The following is a 22,345-nucleotide window of genomic DNA, read 5'->3' as shown; positions in this document are numbered from 1 at the left end:
GCATATCGGTTGTCATGTAAACTATGAGTCAAGAATTTGAGAAAAGAAAAAACAGGATCATGCTAAATATCCATTCAGTGAATCTCATTGGTAGTGTGAATATCCGTAAATGTGCTCCGTAATGGTTTTGCATTCCTTTCGCTCAGTCTTTCTATTTGTGTTTCTCTAGAATCAGGCTGAGGCTCATTATAAAGGCCATAAACATGCTCGTAAGCTGAAGGCATTAGAGGCTCAGAAGAACAAACAGCAGAGACGCCAACTCGACAACGCGCATCACAACCGAGATAGAGAGAAGGACCGAGAGAGGGACAGGGAGAGAGACAGCAGCAGAGTGAAAACGAGCGCTCCGGATCCACTTCCTGCCCTGCTGGATGACACCGTCATGGAGGAAAGTAAGTGAACTCACACACGATTAACTTCGTTAGTAGGCGTTTTGTTACTGCATGAAACATGCTGTGATGTGATTAAAATGTGTTACAGACAACATGAAAGACATTTGCAACTTGACTTCTGTAATTTTACATCTCTCTGAAAGTGTCAAGAATATTCAGCTTGAAATAGTGCAGTATATTTATATACCAATGCATTTATCAAGGCGTTTATCTGAGTAAAAATACAGTAAAAAGAGTAATATTGTGAAATATTATCACAATTAAAAAAAACTATTATCTATTTTAATATAATTTAAAAAATGTAATTTGTTTCTGTGTCCCATTACTCCAGTCTTCAGTGTCACATGATCATTCAGAAATTCAAAAATGTTTATAATTTTTCATATTTTTGTGAAAATAGAAAGTTTAAAAGAACAACATTTATTTGAAATCTTGGTAACATCTAAGTTTGGGAACCAATTGCCACTATTAACTAGTTGCTTATTAACATGCATATAACTAGCATATTGCTGTTTATTAGTAAAGCACTTATTCTGCATGACCATATTTTAGATATTTTAATCCCATACCTAAACTTAACGGCTACCTTATTAACTATTAATAAGCAGCAAACTAGTAGTTTGAGGCAATAGTCATTTGGTAATAGTTAGTTAATAGCAATAGTCGATCCACAAACTTGTAACATTACACATTAGATATTAATGATTTTACTGTCACTTTTGGTCTGTTTAATATGTTCTTGCTAAATTAATGTATACTTTTTTTTTCTTAAAAAAAAAACATACTTAGTTCAGGCTTTTGAATGGTTGTGTTTAATGCTTTTCACAAACATTATAAGCACCAAAAACTATTTTCAACATTGATAATAATCAGAAAAGGCAAGTCAGCGTATTAGAAAGATTTCTGAAGGCTCATGTGATACTGAACACTGGAGTAATGATGCTGAAAATTTCACAGGAACAAATTAAATTTTTAAATATACAGTTGAGGTCAAAAGTTTACATACACCTTGCAGAATTTGCAAAATGTTAATTATTTTACCAAAATAAGAGGGATCATACAAAATGCATGTTATTTTCTATTTAGTATTGACCTGAAAGAGAAAATAATAGTTGAATTCATGAAAATGACCCCGTTCAAAAGTTTACATACATTTGATTCTTAATACTGTGTTGTTACCTGAATGATCCACAGCTGTGTGTTTTTGTTTAGTGATAGTTGTTCATGAGTCCCTTGTTTGTCCTGAACAATTAAACTGCCGGCTGTTCTTCAAAAAAATCCTTCAGGTCCCACCTATTCTTTGGTTTTACAGTATTTTAGTGTATTTGAACCCTTTCTAACAATGACTGTATGATTTTGAGATCCATCTTTTTACACTGAGGACAACTGAGGGACTCATATGCAACTATTACAGAAGATTCAAACACTCACTGATGCTCCAGAAGGAAACACACAATGAATTAAGAGCTGGGGTGGGGGTGAAAACTTTGAATTTGAAGATCAGGGTAAATTTCTGGGAAACATGTAAGTATCTTCTGTAGCTTCTGTAGGGCAGTGCTAAATAAAAAAATATGATATTTAGGCAAAATAAGAAAAATGTACACATCCTCATTCTGTTTAAAAGTTTACATCCCTGGCTCTTAATGCATTGTGTTTCCTTCTGGAGAATCAGTGAGTGTTTGAACCTTCTGTAATAGTTGCATATGAGTCCCTCAGTTGTCCTCAGTGTGGAAAGATGGATCATACAGTCATTTTTGAAAACCAAAGAATCTGAGGGACCTGAAGGTTTTTTCTGAAGAACAGCAGGCAGTTTAACTGTTCAGGACAAATAAGGGACTCATGAACAACTATCACTAAACAACATTCAGGTAACAACACAGTATTAAGAATCAAGTGTACATAAACTTTTGAACAGGGTATTTTTTATAAATTCAACTATTATTTTTTCTTGTGGACTATATGTAAATGTAATTTATGTGAAACATTGTATTCAGGTCAGTACTAAATAAACAATAACGTGCATTTTGTATGATCCCTCTAATTTTGCTAAAATAATTAACGTTTTGCAGATTCTGCAAGGTGTATGTAAACTTATGAGCTTATGATTTGTATAGAAGACTTGTTTGAAAATGTAATCATATTTCACAATATTAGATATTTTTTCTTACTGTTTTCACTTCTTATTGTCTGGTGTTATATTATACTCTACTGAACTTAACATTAAATGCAAAGAGTAAAAACCTGGGCCAGATGTGTAACTGTTAGTTTGTGACTGCCTCAAGAACGTCTGGAGAAAACAAAGACGAAAGATTTTTTTTTTGCTATTTTGAAGAACATGCATTTAGCTTGTGTGTAGTTCCTTCACTGCTGTGAATATCCTCCCATCCTGCTCTTCATGATCTGTCCTGTCTATTAAGGGGATTTCATTTCTTACTGAAGGACTTGACTTTCCTCTTGTTACGGGGAAGTACTGTGACACAGAGAGCAGAACAACAAGCCGACAGAGAGCTTTGAGCCATCCCTCTCCAATAATCTCTACCTTTTCATCCCTTTTTAAACTCTTTCTTTCTTCTCCTCTGCCCAAACTCTGTAGAATATGATTTGAAAGCCAACCCGAATATGGGCCCAAGGGATACGATAAAGGGAAAAAAATGGAGAGGGAGGGAGTCAGAAACTTCACATTCTTCTGCTACAAGACCTACAGTGTAAAAAAAGCAAGTGAAAGTGAAAGAGAGAGAGAGAGAGCAAATGAAAGTGGATGGATAGGGCAAAAAGATAGAGAGCAAGAACACCAAGCTCATCAAATCACATTTTAATATTCAGCCCCATTCATGGCAACACAACGGTGAGAGGGAGCGTACAATCAGAAGGGAGGAAAAGGAGAGATTAGATAAGAGAGAACAGAGAGAGCGAGAGAGAGTTTAAAAAGAGCTACAGAGATGGAGAATGAGAAGATTAGCTAGTGCAATTTTGTCTCAAAGCCTTTGTGTTTGGATTAGCGCTCACGCACATGCCAAAGCATTATTCACACCAGCTATTTGCAAAAATACACATTTTCAAAATGGACTTACTGGTGGCTTGCCGGAACGTCTAATCGCTCTTATAAGGAAGATATATGAGTTCACCTGACCCCAATCTGAGCCATTTTTAGGGTGTATTTATGTAAATCACAACTGCTAGTAGTATTGCTGGAACAGAATGCATTTTTTAGTGTTAACTTGATCTGGAATGACAGTGTTAGCATGCTGGTTAACTATATGACGTCATATGTATTACATTTGTTATGTGGCTTTCTAAGGCTTCTACATCATTAACAGTAGTTGTTTTTCTTTTTGTATATATATGCTATATATCTTCTGCCCCCTGCTGGATTATCTATGCTCTTGAGGAATTAGAAGAACTTTTAAATGTTAACTATTTGCTTTAAATTAACAGTGAAAATAACTGAAATATTGGCAATAATGTTACTGGATTTAAGTAACTTACAACATTTCATACATTATAAAAAAAGGTGTCAATGATACCACTTGAGGAATATTTATTTCAGTCATTATTGTAATTCATTTCATGATGTATTTTCATGAGGTACAATAAAAAAATCATCAAATGATTATATATTTTATGTGCCTATGTATATATGTATTTTGTTTTAGATATATTTAACATTAATTATGCATTCGTAATGTACATAAAAATAATATTTTGCAACATCATTCCTTTATTTCAGATTCTACAATATCCACAAAAGTAACAAAATATAAAACAATACAAACATAAATATACGTGCCACAACAATATTTAAAACAAATGATAAATAATAATATTTTATTAAAAACTGAAAACTTGTATGTATTTGTATGTTTATATGTGATTTTTATTTTATTAACAATTTTGTAACAAACATATCATTTAAATATTTTTTACATTTATATATCTAACATTTAATATGTATATATGCATTTTGTAATGTATAGAAAAATAATATTTAGCAAAAATAAATAATATTTTTCTTAGGATTTATTTAAACTGAAATTTTTTCATTTACCATTTTGTAACAAACATATCATTTACATAACATTTAATAATGTATGTATACATTTCTAAACAAGATATATTAATATATATATATATATATATATATATATATATATTACAATTACATTTTATTTGTTTGTATGTTTATATGTGATTTTTATTTTATGTATCATTTTGTAACAAACATTATTTACATGTATACATTTATTTATTTATAATATATATATATATATATATATATACAGTTTAATTTACATTTTAGAACATCAACATCAAATGTTTACATTTATTTATTTATACATTTGTTATATATTTAACATTTAATATATGTATACATTTATAAAAATGTGTATTACAGTAATTATAATGTGATTTTTTTGTAACAACACATCAACAATGTTTACATTTATTTATACATGTGTTATATATATTTAACATGTAGATAAAACTAGTTAAAAATGTAGATCAACTAGTTAGCGTCACTTAACTTGTGACCCAGTGTGCATTCAGTGCATCAATCAGTCACAATGCGGTATTTTGGTTACTGATGGGTTAACACTCTCATTTAACAGATAACACACTCTTAAACCCAGTGTCGTGTCACACACGTTCACACACGCGAGAGCTAATCACTCGGTGGATTTTGAAATGCTCTTATGCTAACGCACACACACAGACACACACACAAATTGAGCTGATTGCCTGATGAAATTAGCACTGTTCTGTCATTAAGCTCGCAGCTGCAGGGGCCAATCACAACTCTACAAGCATGTCAGCTGTTATTAACAGCCATAAGATGCTGGAAATGGAAAGGGAGGATGGGAGGGGAGGTTCTGGAAATTTCTAGTGGAAGGGGTCCATTTTATAACAGCTATTGAAACACTTTGAATGCTCTTGCTGTCAGATGTTGCAGATCGTTTTCATCATGAGCTTGCTGATGTAGTATGACCAAGTGGAGTATTTTACATTTGCTGAATTTTATGTTTTCTTACAAAGAGAGAGTTAAATATAGCCATCGTGCTCTATCCTGTTCTCTTCGCTATCCGTCACTCCATTCTTCAACATCCGTCCCTGCGTGTTTCACATTGCGTGTCTTTTGCGAAGTGTGAGCTGTCCAAAACGGAAAGATTAAAAAAGAGTGACTCAGATCATATTAGTCTTTGAAGATCAGTTGTACAAGCCCACTGCAAGACACACACACACTCCCACAGGGAGATAGGCACCAAGTGTTGCCCAAGGCAATTCTCTCCATTTCATTAACTTTCGCACATTTTTCAGGTGTGAAAGCAAACCTCCCACCCACACACACACACACACACACACACGTGGTCACACACAACCTTCCTTTTCCATTTCCTACTCTATTTTCCTTAAACTCTTCCTCTATAACCCCTAAGGAACCCCCTTTTGGGGAATTGGAATAATCTAAATGTCTGTGTGGCACAGAAGGATCAGTCTATCTGATTCCCCAGAGGGGGGAATTCTGATCTGTGCATGTATCATCAACATAAACGGGTCGCTCCTCACAAACATGTTTGCTAAATAAACACTTTCACCTGTTTAAATCCTATGTTACTTAGCAAAACTAAGGCATTAGGATTAACCACTCTCTGATAGGTCCTAAATCTACAAACACCTATGACATGTCATGTAGAAGAGAGTCCTGCTAGCAGAGGTGTTGAATTTATGATGAGGCTCTTACATGGACTTAGTGCATATGCTGAAGACACAGATTATTTGATATTAATTGTCATTTTGCTGTGCTGTTCTTGACTGGTTTTGCTTAAAATACTCTGGATTTACCAGTGGACATCAAGTTGTCATACCAAAAAAATATTTATTGCATGAAAACTAAATAAAAATGCTCTTAAAATCAATCTATTCATTTATTATTATTATCACACAACTTTTAAAAAAGTAATCTCAAACTTTTTTATGGTTTTAGTGATTGGTTTTTAAAGGGATAGTGCACCCAAATTAAATGAATTATTGGCTGCCGATAGCATAAACCATTGAAATTCACAAGACATTTAAAAGTATAGTTCACCCAAAAATGAAAATGCTGTCATTAATTTCTCACCCTCATGTTTTTATCTTTTTGTTCATCTTCAGAACACAAATTAAGATATTTATGACCCTGTATAGACAGCAACGCAACTGATACGTTCAAGACCCAGAAAATAGTGAGGACATTGATAAAATAGTCCATGTGACATCATTGGTTCAACCATAATTTTATGAATGGACTGTTTCATCGATGTCCTTACTACCTTTCAGGGCCTTGAACATGTGACTTTCATTGCTGTCTATGCAGGGACAGAAAGCTCTTGGATTTCATTAAAAATATCTTAATTTGTGTTCTGAACATGAACCAAGGTCTTACGAGTTTGGAACGACATGAGGGTGAGAGTAAGTAATGACATAATTTTAATTTTTGGGTGAACTATCCCTTTAAATGTCTTGTGAATTTAAATGGTTTATGGTATTGGCAGCCAATAATTCATAACACAAAGCACACTGTGGTCAGCACAGGGCGTGATTACTCTCATTTCAATCTGTGTTTAATGTAGTCTGGGTCATATTTTCCTCTGCCTTTTCATGCTTTTTTGAAGAAGGAAGCATGTCACAGACTGTCCATGTTGTGCTCTGCGTAATTGGCTATTTACATTTATGCATTTGCCAGATGCTTTTATCCAAAGCACTTCACATTGTATTCAGGCTTTACATTTTTTTCAGTTAATGCATTTCCTGGACATTCCCTGCCTGATAAATATGATAAATTTTCAACATTTTATGTTTTTAAGACAAATTGTAAAGAGGATAGTTTATGTGGGAAACATTTTAGCAAATGTGAATGTAATTCATAGATTTAAAAGAATATTTGAAGAGTTTATTTGCAAAAACAGATAACTTCATATTTATTTATTTTTTAGAAATCATGTTTTTTATTGTGCAGTCAAACTGCAGCTAGGTTGTTTTGATTAAGTAATAATAAATTAAACAAATACTGCTAACTTACAAAATTAATTTAGTATTTTATACATTAAAGTATTTTTTATACATTAAATATTTTGTATTTAAAACTCCAATAGTCGCTTTTTGGCAAAAGCAGATAACGCCACATTTCATGTTTCAGTGTTTAAAAAAAGCACTTGTTTTCTCTTTGTAATGTCATCAAACGTTGTTATTGTGACAAACGTTGTTATTGTGATCATAGACTGTATGGTTGTGATTACAAGCAGTTTTTCCTCACCATTGTAACGTGCTGCTTTTGCAATGTTCCGTCAAAAAGTTTTAGCTTTTATTTTCCTTTTACGCCCTGAAGAAGAAATCACGGTTCATCAAGTTTGTCGAAATGATCCATGCTTGATCACTTTTAGTCAGCTTTGATGAAGCTCTTCTTATCTAGTGCGCCTTTTGTGTGACTGGCAGCCTTGTCACCTGACCTGAATACAGCGCACTGATTCACTAAAATGGACTTAACGGCTTCTGTTCACAAACAACAAGGGCGCTTGTCCACTTCTGAAGTAAAAGGTGAAATCGCGATGTCTTGAAAGTGGACAATACCGACTTTTTTGATAAAATGTCTGTAAGGTTCAGACTGCACTATATGTGGAGAATAATGCACGGCACTCACGCTGAAGAAGGCGTTTATTGGTTTTTGCAAATAAACTCTTCATTTAAAGCATCATGTAAGACTGTAAGGTGAACAGCCACCAATGGTTCTTCAAATATGGGTCGAAATTGAGGCAAAATTCTATCTTTAGGTTTTTAAAATGGTTATTTCTATTAAACACTTTTATGTTTTTTATGTTTGTTTAGAGGAGATGAACGAAACTATCCTTTTAACGGTTTTGTGTGCTCAGTGAAAGTTTCCGAGCAACTCATTTGATTTCTCACTGCCCAGGCTGCTATGGCCCTTATTTTCTTTTTTCTTTCTTTCTTTTTTTTTTTTAACAGAATAGATCAAATACAAGGACACAGCACTTGAGTTTCAAAGGTCGGCATAAATAAATGGTCCAGCACATGAGCAGTAGACTGTAAAAGCACAGCCTTAATAATGCTGAATGACTGAAAACAGTCTGAAAGTGTCTGTATTTGTGTTTGTGTTCCTGTGCGCTGCACATTTCTGCCAATTTGGATGCTAGCCCACAGCTAAATTACAGCTAGCAGACATTCAGATGTTTGAGCAGAATATTTTTATGCTGAATAGTGGTGCTCTACTGCTGGCTTTCTGCCTTTACTTGCTGATTGTTAGATTGATTTTCAGCTAATAAGTCAAATAACACACATGCACACAAAATATACAGGTGCACCTCAATAAATTAGAATGTCGTGGAAAAGTTCATTTATTTCAGTAATTCAACTTAATTGTGAAACTCGTGTATTAAATAAATTCAATGCACACAGACTGAAGTAGTTTAAGTCTTTGGTTCTTCTAATTGTGATGATTTTGGCTCACATTTAACAAAAACCCACCAATTCAATCTCAACAAATTAGAATACTTCATAAGACCAATAAAAAAACATTTTTAGTGAATTGTTGGCCTTCTGGAAAGTATGTTCATTTACTGTATGTGTACTCAATACTTGGTAGGGGCTCTCATCTGAAAAGAGGACTTTTGACCACTGGACAACAGTCCATTTCTTCTTCTCCTTAGCCCAGGTAAGACGCCTCTGACGTTGTCTGTGGTTCAGGAGCGGCTTAACAAGAGGAATACGACAACTGTAGCCAAATTCCTTGACACATCTGTGTGTGGTGGCTCTTGATGCCTTGACCCCAGCCTCAGTCCATTCCTTGTGAAGTTCACCCGAATTCTTGAATCGATTTTGCTTGACAAGCCTCTCAAGGCTGCGGTTCTCTCGGTTGGTTGTGCATCTTTTTCTTCCACACTTTTTCCTTCCACTAAACTTTCTGTTAACATGCTTGGATACAGCACTCTGTGAACAGCCAGCTTCTTTGGCAATGAATGTTTGTGGCTTACCCTCCTTGTGAAGGATGTCAATGGACAGTTCTGGACAACTGTCAGATCAGCAGTCATGATTGTGTAGCCTAGTGAACCAAACCGAGAGACCATTTTGAAGGCTCAGGAAACCTTTGCAGGTGTTTTGAGTTGATTAGCTGATTGGCATGTCACCATATTTTAATTTGTTGAGATAGTGAATTGGTGGGTTTTTGTTAAATGTGAGCCAACATTATCACAATTAAAAGAACCAAAGACTGAAACTACTTTAGTCTGTGTGCATTGAACTTATTTAATACACAAGTTTCACAATTTGAGTTGAATTACTGAAATAAATGAACTTTTCAATGACATTCTCATTTATTGAGATGCACCTGTAGTTTACATATGTCTCTCCAATGGGCTGTTGTTATTCTTTTGTGTGTGTGTGTGTGTTTGCCTTATTGTTACACATTTCAATTCATGGTGGTCTAAAATATCTAGAAAAAGATGTATTGGCTAGTATCATCACCTGAATCCATACGACCAAGATTTATTTCGCTATCCATTGAGAATTATTCAAATCTAGGTCCATTAGAGGTCAGGATATAGTTTTGATGGATTGAAGTAACAATCTTCCATTTTTTAAGGATTAATTCTCTTGAGTTAAATCTTTTTAATGAATCAAGTTCACAAAATCAGTGTGAATGATTAATTCACATGTCAAAGCAATTGGTTCTCGAAATTCATTGCAATATAACTTAAAATATGCATGTTTGGACCACTTTTATAATGATTTTATGGTGGTTTTTGTGATATTATTGTAGTTTGACAGCCGCAGTCCTCATTAACTTCTGTTTTGTAAGTCATACAGGTTTAAAATGACATGAGTGAGAATAACTATCCCTTTAATAGAAACTCAAATATCCAGAAACACTCCCGTAGTTCTGTATAATTGATGTGAAGGAGAACAGCAGTCTGACTCACTCATTTTCTCTGTCTCTTTAGCTGCTGCCTGTGACTCAGATCCTGTCGCGAGGGTGGATGATCCTCACTCTAGTTCGGTGGTCCTTACACCTATATCAGAGGTGTCGTCTGCGGACCTGTCTGTCTCCTCCCCTCACTTCCAGAACCCGGACGGTCTGCTGGAACCCACCGGTGCCACCAGCGAGACAGCCGCTCAGCAGGACAACCCTACAGGGGACACACCTGCAGAGAAGGACTCCAAAAAGACCAAACAACATCTGCATTGCCCCATCTGCAAAGTCACAGTCAACTCCACCACTCAGATGGATGCACACAATAGTGGTGCATATCTTTCTTTTTTATTTTCTTTTTCTTTCTTTCTTTCATTTACACTACCATTCAAAGGTTTGCGTTCAGTAATGTTTTTTAAGAAGTTAATCAAAAGTGTCAGTAAAGACATTAATAATGATATGATAAATAATGTTTTAAACTTTCTATTCATCAAAGAATCCTGAAAAAAATGTATTACTGTTTCCAGAAATATAAAGCAGCACAACTGTTTTCAGCATTGATAATTATAAGAACTGAGAAGCAAATCAGCATATTAGAATGATTTCTGAAAGAGTTCAGCTTTAACATCAAAAAAGATTACATTTCAAAATACATTAAAATAGAAAACAGTTGTTTGAAGTTGTATTATTTCAGAAAACATTAACTTTTGAATGGTACTGTATTTTTACTTACCTATTTTCGTTTGTAAACTCATAAATCAGCCCCATAAATGAATAAACAAATGTGAATCAATTCCATAATAAACGATTTCAATATAATTTAAGAAATGCATTTATTTTTTTAAATAAATAATATTGCAACCAGAAACATAATGATAGAGCATAATGCATGCTTTATTTAACACCTTTGTTTTTAACATTTACCTAAATGTAGTGGTTGTTTTACACATTTTCATTTTCAGTATAATTCCATAAATTCACCCCAGAAATTCAGTTCATTTGCACATAAATAAGTAACCTTCGTCAAGTGAATTCCTTACCTTTTTTGCACATCACAGGCACCAAGCATAAACTAATGATGGAAGGACAGAGTGTGTTGCCACGACGACGTGGGAAGGCATTGTCATCCCGCCCCTCATGTAAAAGCAAGCGATTGGCCAATAAGGGGAGTGTGGGTGTGGCCAGCAAGAGCTTCTACTGTGAAGTTTGCGAGATCCATGTTAACTCTGAGACTCAGCTCAGCCAGGTAACACAAAACTAATTTGCACACATGCATGTCACACACTGGAATATTGTTTAAAATACATTAATTAACCTCAATAGATAGCACAAGTACATCTGCAAGATGTCTGTTAAGGATCTCTTGATCTGGAAAGCATCTGCTATGTTAAGCACATCTGTAAGATGTCAGTTTTACATACATTCTAAATCATAAACATCTTAAAGACATCTAATAGACATCTGATAGGAAATGTTGTATAGACGTACTGCAGATGAGCAAACACTCTAAAAAAATATGTCGTGTAGATGTAAATGCAGACATCAAATACATATCTCTGTGATGTACATGTGCTATCAGTAAATGTTGCCATTTAGGCTAAAATTAAAATCCAGCCTTGTTCACATTTCCTGTGTTCTCTACTTCCTAACCTAGCTGTGTTTTTAATAGCAGGTTGCTACATTGCAGGCTTGTTATTTTATCTAGTCAGAAATGTTATCCTTCTAGAAATTGACAATCCACTGACAAAGCAGTTGCTGGAAATCATCTACACCAATGACAGACACATAGTTTATTCTGTTGACATTGGCGGTTTGTCTGCCTTGGCCATCTCCTTGGCCAGGTTATAGTTGTGCTAGAAAAAGCTTATGTTTTCCCACAATAACAGAGTAAATGTAAAAATGTATAAACTCTTGTTCTGCGAGTTACTCAGACTGAGTACACACTTGCATTTGGATTCAGTGTACCCGGAACATGCTAATCAGTCCAAGATAAGTCATTTTAACTGATCTAATGTGTTTTTCCAGTGCATATTGACTGAGTGATGTTAAATTGTTGATACCCTGTCCGTGCTAGTTAATGTGACTCAGTGACTTCAGATGTCATACTGACATTGGAGCTAGTCTTAAAAAAATCTTCTGGCACACACCACAGTCAGGATCACAGTGAATTTCTCGTCATCATTCATAACCACCCCTATGTAAATTGCTTCAATTTACCTAAAATGTTTTTTTACAAACTTTACACATTTTTTCTGTATGTGTTTCTTGAACGAGGAGTTTGTGTGTGTGTGTTGTTGGCCTGGTGTCTACTCAGGCCTGAGGAACATGACATTTAATGGTATTTCATGCTTCCCTTAAGCTGTCTCTGAAGTGTAAAGTAAACAAGATGAAGCCTTTTGAAAAAGAAAAAAGAGAGGGCAGGGAAAGAGGTGAAAAGTATTAAAAAGTTTAAAGGGGTCATCGGATGCAAAGTTCACTTTTACATGTTGTTTGAACATAAATGTGTCTTGGCAGTGTGTGTACACAAACCTATAATACCTATACACCCTATAATAATAAAAATCCTAGTTAGCAAGTTCCGCAGCTAAAGTCTCAGAGGACGGCTCATCACCACATGGAAGAGAGTGGCGGGGTGAGCAGAGATCATTAGCATTTAAAGGGACATGCACTGAAACATGTTGCTGTGAACAGAGCTGTTTTTGACAAGGTAAAAAGAGTGTTATTTTACACTACCATTGAAAAATGTTAACCAAAGTATGTTATAGACTTTTCATTAAGACCCTAAGAATCATATCAACTTGTGGACAGCGAGTATCCGATGACCTTTTTAAGATTTTTTAGGAAAAAGGAAAAACTGCTCTTATGTTAACTTGACCTAGTATCTCATTATTAAAACACGAACACAGTGTCCTAACTACATGTGACACAAGCATGCAACACGCAGTAAAAGGTATCTTTTCCATGTTATTCAAAGTTTTTGTCCTAACTAGCCACAACGGCGACACGCAATTGGTTTCTATTTCTGTGATGTAGCGGCTGGAACAACATACAAACTATGACAATGATCATCTCAGGTACTGATCATGTGCTTTATTTAGTGTTAAAAGTGTCGAATGTGAGTTTAAATATAATTTTGTGTAACCTTATAGCTATACTGAAAGCAACAACAGATTACCTCAGATCTTGAAAATAAAGCAAACATGTACGTTCAAACTGCTTAGAACTCAGTGCAAAACAACATTACATAACAAAGATGGTATCAGTCACTCAGTATATACTTTTACTGATGGTAAAAAGGTTCAATATTCATGAATTGGATTATAAACTTGGGTGCGGTTCTCACTTCTGAATGGCTGTGATATTTGAGTGACTCTGTCGCATCGCATCTGGTGTGGACAGCCAAATTGCTTGTCGCTTGTCACGTCACATGTAGATAGGACATGGTCTAAGGGTGTAATATGTCTATGGAAGCCAGGTTCCACCACTGAATAAAAAAATTAAAAAAAGGTTTGTCTCACAATTCTGAGTTTTTTTTCTCAGGACTGTGAGATATAAACTCACAAATGAAGTCAGAAATGTGAGATAAAAACTATAAAAGTTATATTATTATTAAAAATAATTACTGATTACTGCAATACAAATTTTTATTCTCAGAATGGCATGATATAAACTTACAAGTTTATATCTTGGAAGAGTTTACATCTCGCAATTCTGACTTTTTTCAGAATTGTGAGATATAAACTCATAATTGCAAAGTTACAGTGTCCAATTCTGAGGGGGGAAAAGGGTATGTTTTTAGAATTGTGAGTTTAAACCTCAAAATTCTGACTTAATAACTCAAATTGTGTGTTATAAAGTCAGAACTTAATGTCTCACAATTCTGAGAAAAAAAGTTAGAATTGTGAGATTAAATTTTTTTATTCAGTAACAGAAATGGGCTTTCATATCTGTGAGGCTTGAAAATGCACCAATGAAAATACACCTTCATTTTTCTGTATTTGTTTAGCACATGAACAGCCGAAGACATAAGGATAGACTGGCTGGGAAGCCCCCGAAGCCCAAGTTCAACCCTCACGCCAAGAGCCAGCCTACCTCAGCAGCATCGGTGGGCACGGTTACACTCACTGTGATTTACATGCTAAAATTCATGTGTTCCTATAGCTCAAACAGTAGGCTAGCATGGTGCCAGCAACTTCAAAATCATGAGTTCAATTCCCAAATAATTTATAAACTGCTGAAATGTACACCTTCAATGCAATGCAAGTCTTATTGGATAAAAGCACTTGCTAGATATATAAATGTAAATCTAATAGTCATATTCAACTAATCAGTACAGAATACTTAAACGTAAATAAAACCAGATATGATTGTATAACACGCTGATGTAGTACAAAAATTGCATATTAAAACCCTCCATTAATTTTAAACAATAGAACTGTAGATGACTGACAGGACAAGATAATAAAGCATACCTCTTCTCAGCATGACAGAGAGGAAAGGGAGAGGAAGTTACTGAGGGAAGGATGCCAGCAAACAGGCTCATTATGATACTAGGAATAATTTTGCGTAATTAAAATAATTTTTATGTCTGCTACACATGATTATAGCAGCTCTCCTGATCTGTTCCAGCAGGGTGTCAGATGGAACGGTTATGCGGGTGGTGCAGTGTCTGCTATGAAGAAAGTTATCAACCAATGCAATCTCTCCTCTCTGTCCTCACAGGTGAGTGACAGACCTTAAACCCAATTAACAGTCTCTTAAAGGTGTAGTGCATAATTTGTGCACCATATCACAAGATTAGATCAAACAATGGCATGACTTTGGGGTGGGACTATATATGAAGAGTTCAGATGCAAAACCAATTAAAAGCCATCTCTGTCAAAAATGAGATAATGATACTGAGTGAATGCTACTGACACATAGTATACGTCCATCAAACACTTTTACTTTAAACTCGCTAAATTTCAGCCTCGGCCCAATCAGAAGTACCAGTACTTACATAGAAACCTATACAAAGCTCATTTTAAAGAAACACATCAGATGGATTTAGAGGCTTTTTGCATCTGAACTTTTGCCTCTTCATATTTAAAAATTAAAGGGAACCCCGGCTATTAAGAGTTGTGTGGCTTAAAGAACCAAAATACTTTCAGAACCAAAATTTACAGATGATGTACTCACCCCCTTGTCATCCATTCATGTCATGTCTTTCTTTGTTCAGTTGTAAAGAAATGTTTCTTGAGGAAAACATTTCAGAATTTTTCTCGATATAGTGGACCTCAATGGTGCCCCCAAGTTTGAACTTCCAAAATGTAGTTTAAATGCAGCTTTAAATGACTCTAAACGATCCCAGATGAGGCGTTTTGCTTATCTAGCAAAACAATTTGTTATTTTCTTTAAAAAAAATTACAATTTATATACTTTTTAACCTCGAATGCTTGTCTTGTCTAGCCCAATATCGTCCTACATCGCTTTTTTACCTTTTTTTGTAAAGTGCGCTTGACCTTCTTTGCATGTTTGCTAGAGCCCTGCATGGGCCTAAAATATAGGCTCTGGCCCTGGCCCAAGATGCTCAGGCCCTAGCCCGGCCCTTGTCCGACAGCTTATCATAATTCTCAGCCAGAGTCCGAACCGACTCTGTGTTTGATCAATTTTGCCTTTTCAAATCATCACAACTTGCCTAAAATAAAATCTATAGATATAAAACAGTTCAAGTATAAAACAATGTTAGTTTAAACGTTAACTAGATAAATGTGCTCTATTCGGAGCATATCTAATCGTTTGTGTGCAGAGTGGAAGCTAAAGTCGCTTTGCAGGACATGGAGGCACCACCGCAATCACTTGAATTTTTTTTCAGTGTAAACTACTTTAAATATTCCATTCCATATTCCATAAAGGGAAGACTAATACATCATTCTGAACTGTAAAAGGTCTACTTTTATTTGTGTGCACTCACAATATTAACAAAACGTTGCAAACGGTGCTTTTATAAAATAAAGAAAACAAACATGATGCGCTTTCTGTCGTCTCAACAAGAGCGCTTCACAAAAATGAACCGAAACTCAGCAAATACATACCTCATAGACATGATAAATATATCTATAGAAAGCTTTAAATTATTACTTAACGAAATAAAACAAATCGAAAACAAAAACTCTTTCATTATATAATCTGTAAAGATGCATTTCTCTCTAAAGGCGCATACAAAGAGGAGATGGCGAGTCAGGATCTGCAACTTCATCCTTGTGACACTGACTCAGAAAACACTAGTTTATTAATAAATAATTAAAAAATCTCCTTACTATTTCCCCCCGACACATTCATGGTAATAACTTTTGCCGGTGCTCTGCGGCAAGCACCTTTTGCGTGCGCTTGAATGCGGAACTGTTCCAGCTGCGCTGTAGTCGCATTTGCTGCTGACAAGACACTAAACGTCTTCCGAGCTGGTATCAAAAGTGAAAGCGAAGGTTTGAGGTTAAAAAGTATATAAACTGTAATTTTTTTTAGAAAGTAACTTCGTTTCACTAGATAAGACCCTTCTTCCTCAGCTGGGACCATTTAGAGCCCTTTGAAGCTGCATTGAAACTGCATTTTGGAAGTTCAAACTTGTGGGCACCATAGCAGTCCATTATATAGAGAAAAATCCTGAAATGTTTTCCTCAAAAAAACATAATTTCTTTACAACTGAAGAAAGAAAGACATGAACATCTTGGATGACAAGGGGGGAGAGTAAATTATCTGTAAATTTATGTTCTGGAAGTGAACTTCTCCTTTAATATAATGTAAATGATCTTGCTGAAATATGAAATAAAAAACTAATGAAAGATTTTTGTTATTTAAAAAATCCACATCATTTTATACAGATTTTGGACTATTGGGGGTGCCATTATTTTGATTGCGTAAAATGGTTGCACTCTGTGAGCTACTGGTGCTACCTGTTGCTACTCAGAAAATAAAATACTGATACGATGCCACATTGTTGGTTGTAATTTTTAGTCGAAGGACAACATGAGAAGCAATGTAAGTCTTCACTACTATGCTAGCGATTAGAAGAGGAGAAATGTATGTGAAGATGCCTGTGGACGAACAAAACTTCTGAAAAAAAGATCAGCGTCTTTGTTCTCTCCACTTTAGCTCTAATGCCTTTGAAGCTTTTACTAGACCACAGCTACTGTAAGACTTACAAACGGCATAGACAAGAAACGTTAGATGCCATCCTGGCAGGATGTCCACACTTGTCATGATGCCGCAGACACTGAAGGAGTTTCTCAGAGCGGATTTCACTTGATGTCCAGGGGCATTTAGACTCCTTGTGGGGAAAAATCAATAGTACAGCTTTTGCTTTAAGCCTACGCTTATATCCATAGCCACCTGTAATCTCTTTCAGTAGCTGTGCTCATCGTATCAGTATTTTATTTTCCGAGTTGTGCTGCAGTAGAAATAGCAACATGTAGTGCCAGTAGCTCACCGAGTGCAACTATTTGACGCCATTGAAAAAATGGCGCCCCCATAATATATACTCACCACCAAATTTTCAGTGTAGTGGCACAGAAATTTTTCAGTGCACCATTAAAAAAAGCTTTGTGATAATCATTTTGTCTCTCTCTCCTTTTCTCTCTCTCAGACTAAACTGGTTCTCCAGAAGCAATTGACAAAAAATCTGACCGCCAGCTTTCTTCCCACCCACTTAACTCCGCCCACCCTCTGCACAGTCGCAGCCAATCCTCTCGCGCTGCGACACCCGCCAGGCACTACTTTCATTCAGACGCCGATCCTCGGCCCTGCCCTCTTTAGGCCAGCGCCCGGACCTCTGCGAGCAACACACACTCCAATTATATTTTCCCCTTATTGATCACCTCGAAACAAAACAAACACGCTCTTACAACAAGGGCGCACATTCACGTGATTTAGTCTTACGACCCGTTCTCAGTACTGACGGTCTCTGTGCAAACTTTGTCCGTGCTCCCGCTCTCTCCAAGCTGTATACACTTAAGTATATAAACACAAACACACACTCCCATAGTGTTCCCTATCCTCCTCAAAAACTGTGACTCTGAGAGGGTCACTCTTGAACTATGCAGCAAAGGGAGAGAGAGTGTGAGAGAGAGAGAGAGAGAGAGAGAGAGAGAGAGCAAGACCATATATGGGAATATGGGAGGGGCCTCATTGCTAACACCAGCCCACTATGCAGATGAACGCTTGAATGACAGGACGAGACTGATAAAGCAGTGAAAGAGCTATAAGAAGGATATTTAGCTTTGCTTTATGAGATATTTATCATTATACAGATATTAATCAGGTTTTTATTCTATAATTTATTAGAGGAAAGCCAATTTTAGAGACCTATAACTGCGCTAGCTGTTCGTTTAGTGAGGAAATGCAAACATCCCTTTACTTGATTTTTTTTTTTTTTTTTAAGTATTTTCAATTGTTATTAGTCTGTTTTCATGTCGTTCCACATTGTCGTCGGTCTGCGTATTCACACGTTTAAAGTAACCTCATCTGACCGGCTTTTGTTACAAACACAAACCTCATTGGTCTGTCAGTTTACAGATGCTAAGGCTTTCTGTCATGGGTAATCACAGAATAACAGTGCCAGTCTAATATACGAAGGTGACAATTTGGTAGCAAGGCAACACACACGCTCGCTCCCAATCAGTGTCGTAATTTTCTCAGTGTTGATGCATAGATTAGATGATTTGAGATTGCACATGCACACACACACACACAACCTCGGATGAGATGATTATGGTTCAGTCACAGTTTGACGTGGCCTTTTATGTCCGCATATTTTGCTCTCAGTATTCTCTCATTACGGCCTCACAAAGGTCAGCGTGCCTGTCAAAAATCTGTCCGCGCCCCATCTTGATTAAGATCTAAACCCTCATCATGTTATTTGCTTTTGTGTGTGTGTGTGTTTGATCCAAAACCTGTCATGAGTTCATTACTCTTGATTTCACTCAGAATAACATTTTCGATTCTGTAAGCATCATTGATTTATTTGCACAGAGGAGCCATTGCCAAAACATAATGACTGTAATGTTGAAAGGAAGGTGCAGGAGTATTTTAAGAATGAATAGCAACGTATTAAACTCACCCGCTAAAAAAAGTATACAAGTGTTCCTGTCAGCCTGAACAAAGTCAAACCGCTTTGCCCAGATCAGTGTCGTCTGATGGTTTTGAATGGACTGGGACTGACCATCTGACTTCAGACCTGTAGAATTAGATATTGCTGTTAAGTATATGTTGTATCATTTTTCATCTGTCTGATTTTTTTTTTAAACGTGCCCTAGCATACAGAGCTTTTTGTAAATATTTTATGAACACAGCTTTTAAAAGTGAATCATTAACATTTATAATATATACAATTAGAGTAAATATGTAGAATTTTATGAGATGTTTAATGTAGATTCTTTATCTGGTTATTGTAATTAATGTGATAAGAGCGAGCTCTACTTGAAGTTATTACTTTGTCACCATTTCTGCAGAGACATGCGTACTGAAATAAGGCGATAACCTAATGCGAACTAGATAAGATTATGTAGTTTTAATGTCAAATTGTAAATCAAAGTGCTTGAGAAAAAAATAAAGCGATGGGATATAAGAAATATTGCTAAAAACGGGCCGAGACTCGGACGCCCAGACTAGGCCTCAAAGCCTGGAGCCACGGGTGAGTCTCAAGCCCACTCAGGGCTCTTGCTTTTCAGAGGACGGTTTGCCCTTGAGGGGATGAAGCCTGGGGCCTTGAACAGAGCTAACTAACAACAGCCATATTGACACTTCAAGAGGCACAACATGGACAAATTCTGCATTTTTTTCCTGAGGACATTTTAGAACAAGGACTTTGCTTGGACTCCATGAATCAAATCTCTTGTGTGTGCGTGTGTGTTTTGATAACTCCCGAACGTCTAACTAAGCTCCATAAGGACAAATAGCGAATGAGAAATAACATCGGCCCATCAGTGGATACCTTCATGCTTTCTTGAGGCACAAGATGACTTAACCACACCGTTCCTAGTTGTGTCGTCCTCATGAGGTCCATACAGCAGATATTGGCTGGTTATGATACATATGACTGTGACGGTCTCTGGTAGGTGGATGATTTCACATGTTGTTCGAAAGTAACGGTTCCTAAATATCTTTAAGGTTGTTTGTTGGGATTTTATGTTGCTTTTTTCAGTTCAGTGAAATTCAATCTTTAAGCAATAATGACAGAAACTGGAACCTTTTTAAGAAAACGGAAGATTACTCTTGTTTCTCTCTCTCTCTATCTTAAGTGTACATGTTTCTTCCCTCATTTTCTTAATGTTGTGAGTGCTCTTAATGATGTAGTGTGCACAGTGTTCCTATCGCCAATCTGGAGGACATTGGAAAGCTTAATACGACATTTCTCTCCCTTTATTTTACACCGACGGAATCTGTTTGTCACAGGACAGTCATGGAAACATCCGTTGCCAGCAGTGACAAGACAGTGGATGGCATTTCCCATTTCTTCCATGTTGGTTCAGGGCTAATTTGACTATTTGAATCACACTCCCTTTTACTTCCTGCACTAGTTTGCCTGCCTTGTGCCAAAATATATACTCATTAAAACCTAAATGCCAAATTTAATTTTTTTTTTATCCAATAGACTGCACATACAACCTATGAGAGTGAAACTCTCATATGATCAGAAAGCACAAAAAAAAAAAATCTGTTTCCCATGAATGTTTTTAAAAATCATGGAGCCTCATGTGAAAATGTGCATGTGTGCGTGTAAACTTAAAAATATGTGAACTGTGTCCAATCCAACTAGATGTTTCTTAGGCATGAACAAAGATGAGATGATTTCAATATCGCTTACAAGGGACGTGGCCAGTATTGCGTAATTTAAATAATGACAGACATTATATGTTGTTTGTTCTTTGTGCTCGGTACATTTCTGTCTGTGACTGATCTAACATTGATCTGAACTGTCAGCTGACACAAAGGAAAAAGTATTTTCATAGGATTTTCGTCTTGGTTTTCTGACTCATTTGCTCTTTCTCTGTACAGGGTGTGTATGAATGCGTGAAAACGAAATAAAGCAGAGAGAGAGAGAGAGAAATAAATCGATTAGACTTCCATCCCAGTGCTCTGACTGTTCTTTTTGGAGGCTTATGGGACTCCTGGTTATTGACCAGAGGATGACAGCTTGTCATGGCGTTTTGCCTTATAATGACAAACGTGTCGAAACTTCCTAGTTCGATGTAAATCCAGCACAACCAGGCAAAATCAACTGGTATTCACGATGATACACACAAGTAGGCTTTCTCATTCCAATCGTTCACCTCAGCAAGTGTGCGCCACCTTGTGTTTACGACGAGAACGGCAAGAAAATGAAATCGGGGACTGATAGATTTTCACAAGTTTTACAAACTGGTAAGTCGTTTTAACATTTACATTAATTCAATTTAAAACATTTTAGTGGTAGAAATAAAAATGGTCGCATTATAGTAATTAAAATAATTTGTCACCACAAAACCCACCGAAGTGTTTTTGGCACTTAGAGATATAAAATGCCTTTTACTCGTGTTCTTGATTAGGCTCCGCGCCAAGAAACGTTTTTAGAACTTTAGCAATGTTTTCAAAGTTATCAACAAACATTTCTCCAGTAACAGTAACAGAGTGTTCGTTTAAAGCCATCTGGTCTTTAATAACGTTCTGAAATCGTTAGCACAAACAAATATAATGTTTTTTTTTTTAAATGTTATTAGCCTACTTGTTTCAGAATGTTGAGAAAACCTTTAAAAGTTTGCAAAATGATAAAATCGAATGTTCACCTAACACAGCTGTGTAATAACTGATTACATGCAATCTGGACTACATAATCAGATTCCAAAAATTACTTGTACTTCACTAAACGTATTTGTAATTAGATTAAATGGCATTTCAAATACTTGTAATCAGACTACAGTTACTTTTAGGGATTACATTATATTATTTACACAATAGCAATAAATTATTCATAATTTATTGATTC

At 35.9% G+C, this 22,345-nt stretch overlaps 1 protein-coding gene across 4 annotated transcripts in view; it reads left to right on the top strand.

Annotated features, from left to right (window-relative positions):
• The window catches only part of znf385c (zinc finger protein 385C), a 118,319-nt gene extending 96,870 nt beyond the window's left edge, over positions 1 to 21,449 (top strand). For 3 of the 4 annotated variants that reach the window (XM_051097965.1, XM_051097947.1, XM_051097972.1), the window contains 6 exons: positions 170 to 392; positions 10,379 to 10,678; positions 11,406 to 11,593; positions 14,354 to 14,452; positions 14,977 to 15,069; positions 17,969 to 21,449. In XM_051097965.1, coding sequence (XP_050953922.1) covers positions 170 to 392; positions 10,379 to 10,678; positions 11,406 to 11,593; positions 14,354 to 14,452; positions 14,977 to 15,069; positions 17,969 to 18,196 — 1,131 coding nt within the window. In that variant the 3' untranslated portion in view covers positions 18,197 to 21,449. The remainder of the gene's footprint in view (positions 1 to 169; positions 393 to 10,378; positions 10,679 to 11,405; positions 11,594 to 14,353; positions 14,453 to 14,976; positions 15,070 to 17,968) is intronic. The other variant, XM_051097955.1, reaches the window with a different exon arrangement.
• Positions 21,450 to 22,345: the final 896 nt, after the last annotated feature.

This window comes from Labeo rohita, chromosome 3 (assembly GCF_022985175.1).
Source record: "Labeo rohita strain BAU-BD-2019 chromosome 3, IGBB_LRoh.1.0, whole genome shotgun sequence".
In the NCBI taxonomy this organism is placed as follows: Eukaryota; Metazoa; Chordata; class Actinopteri; order Cypriniformes; family Cyprinidae; genus Labeo; species Labeo rohita.
The sequence above is the reverse complement of the archived record's forward strand: the minus strand, read 5'-3'. Positions and strand labels throughout refer to the sequence as shown.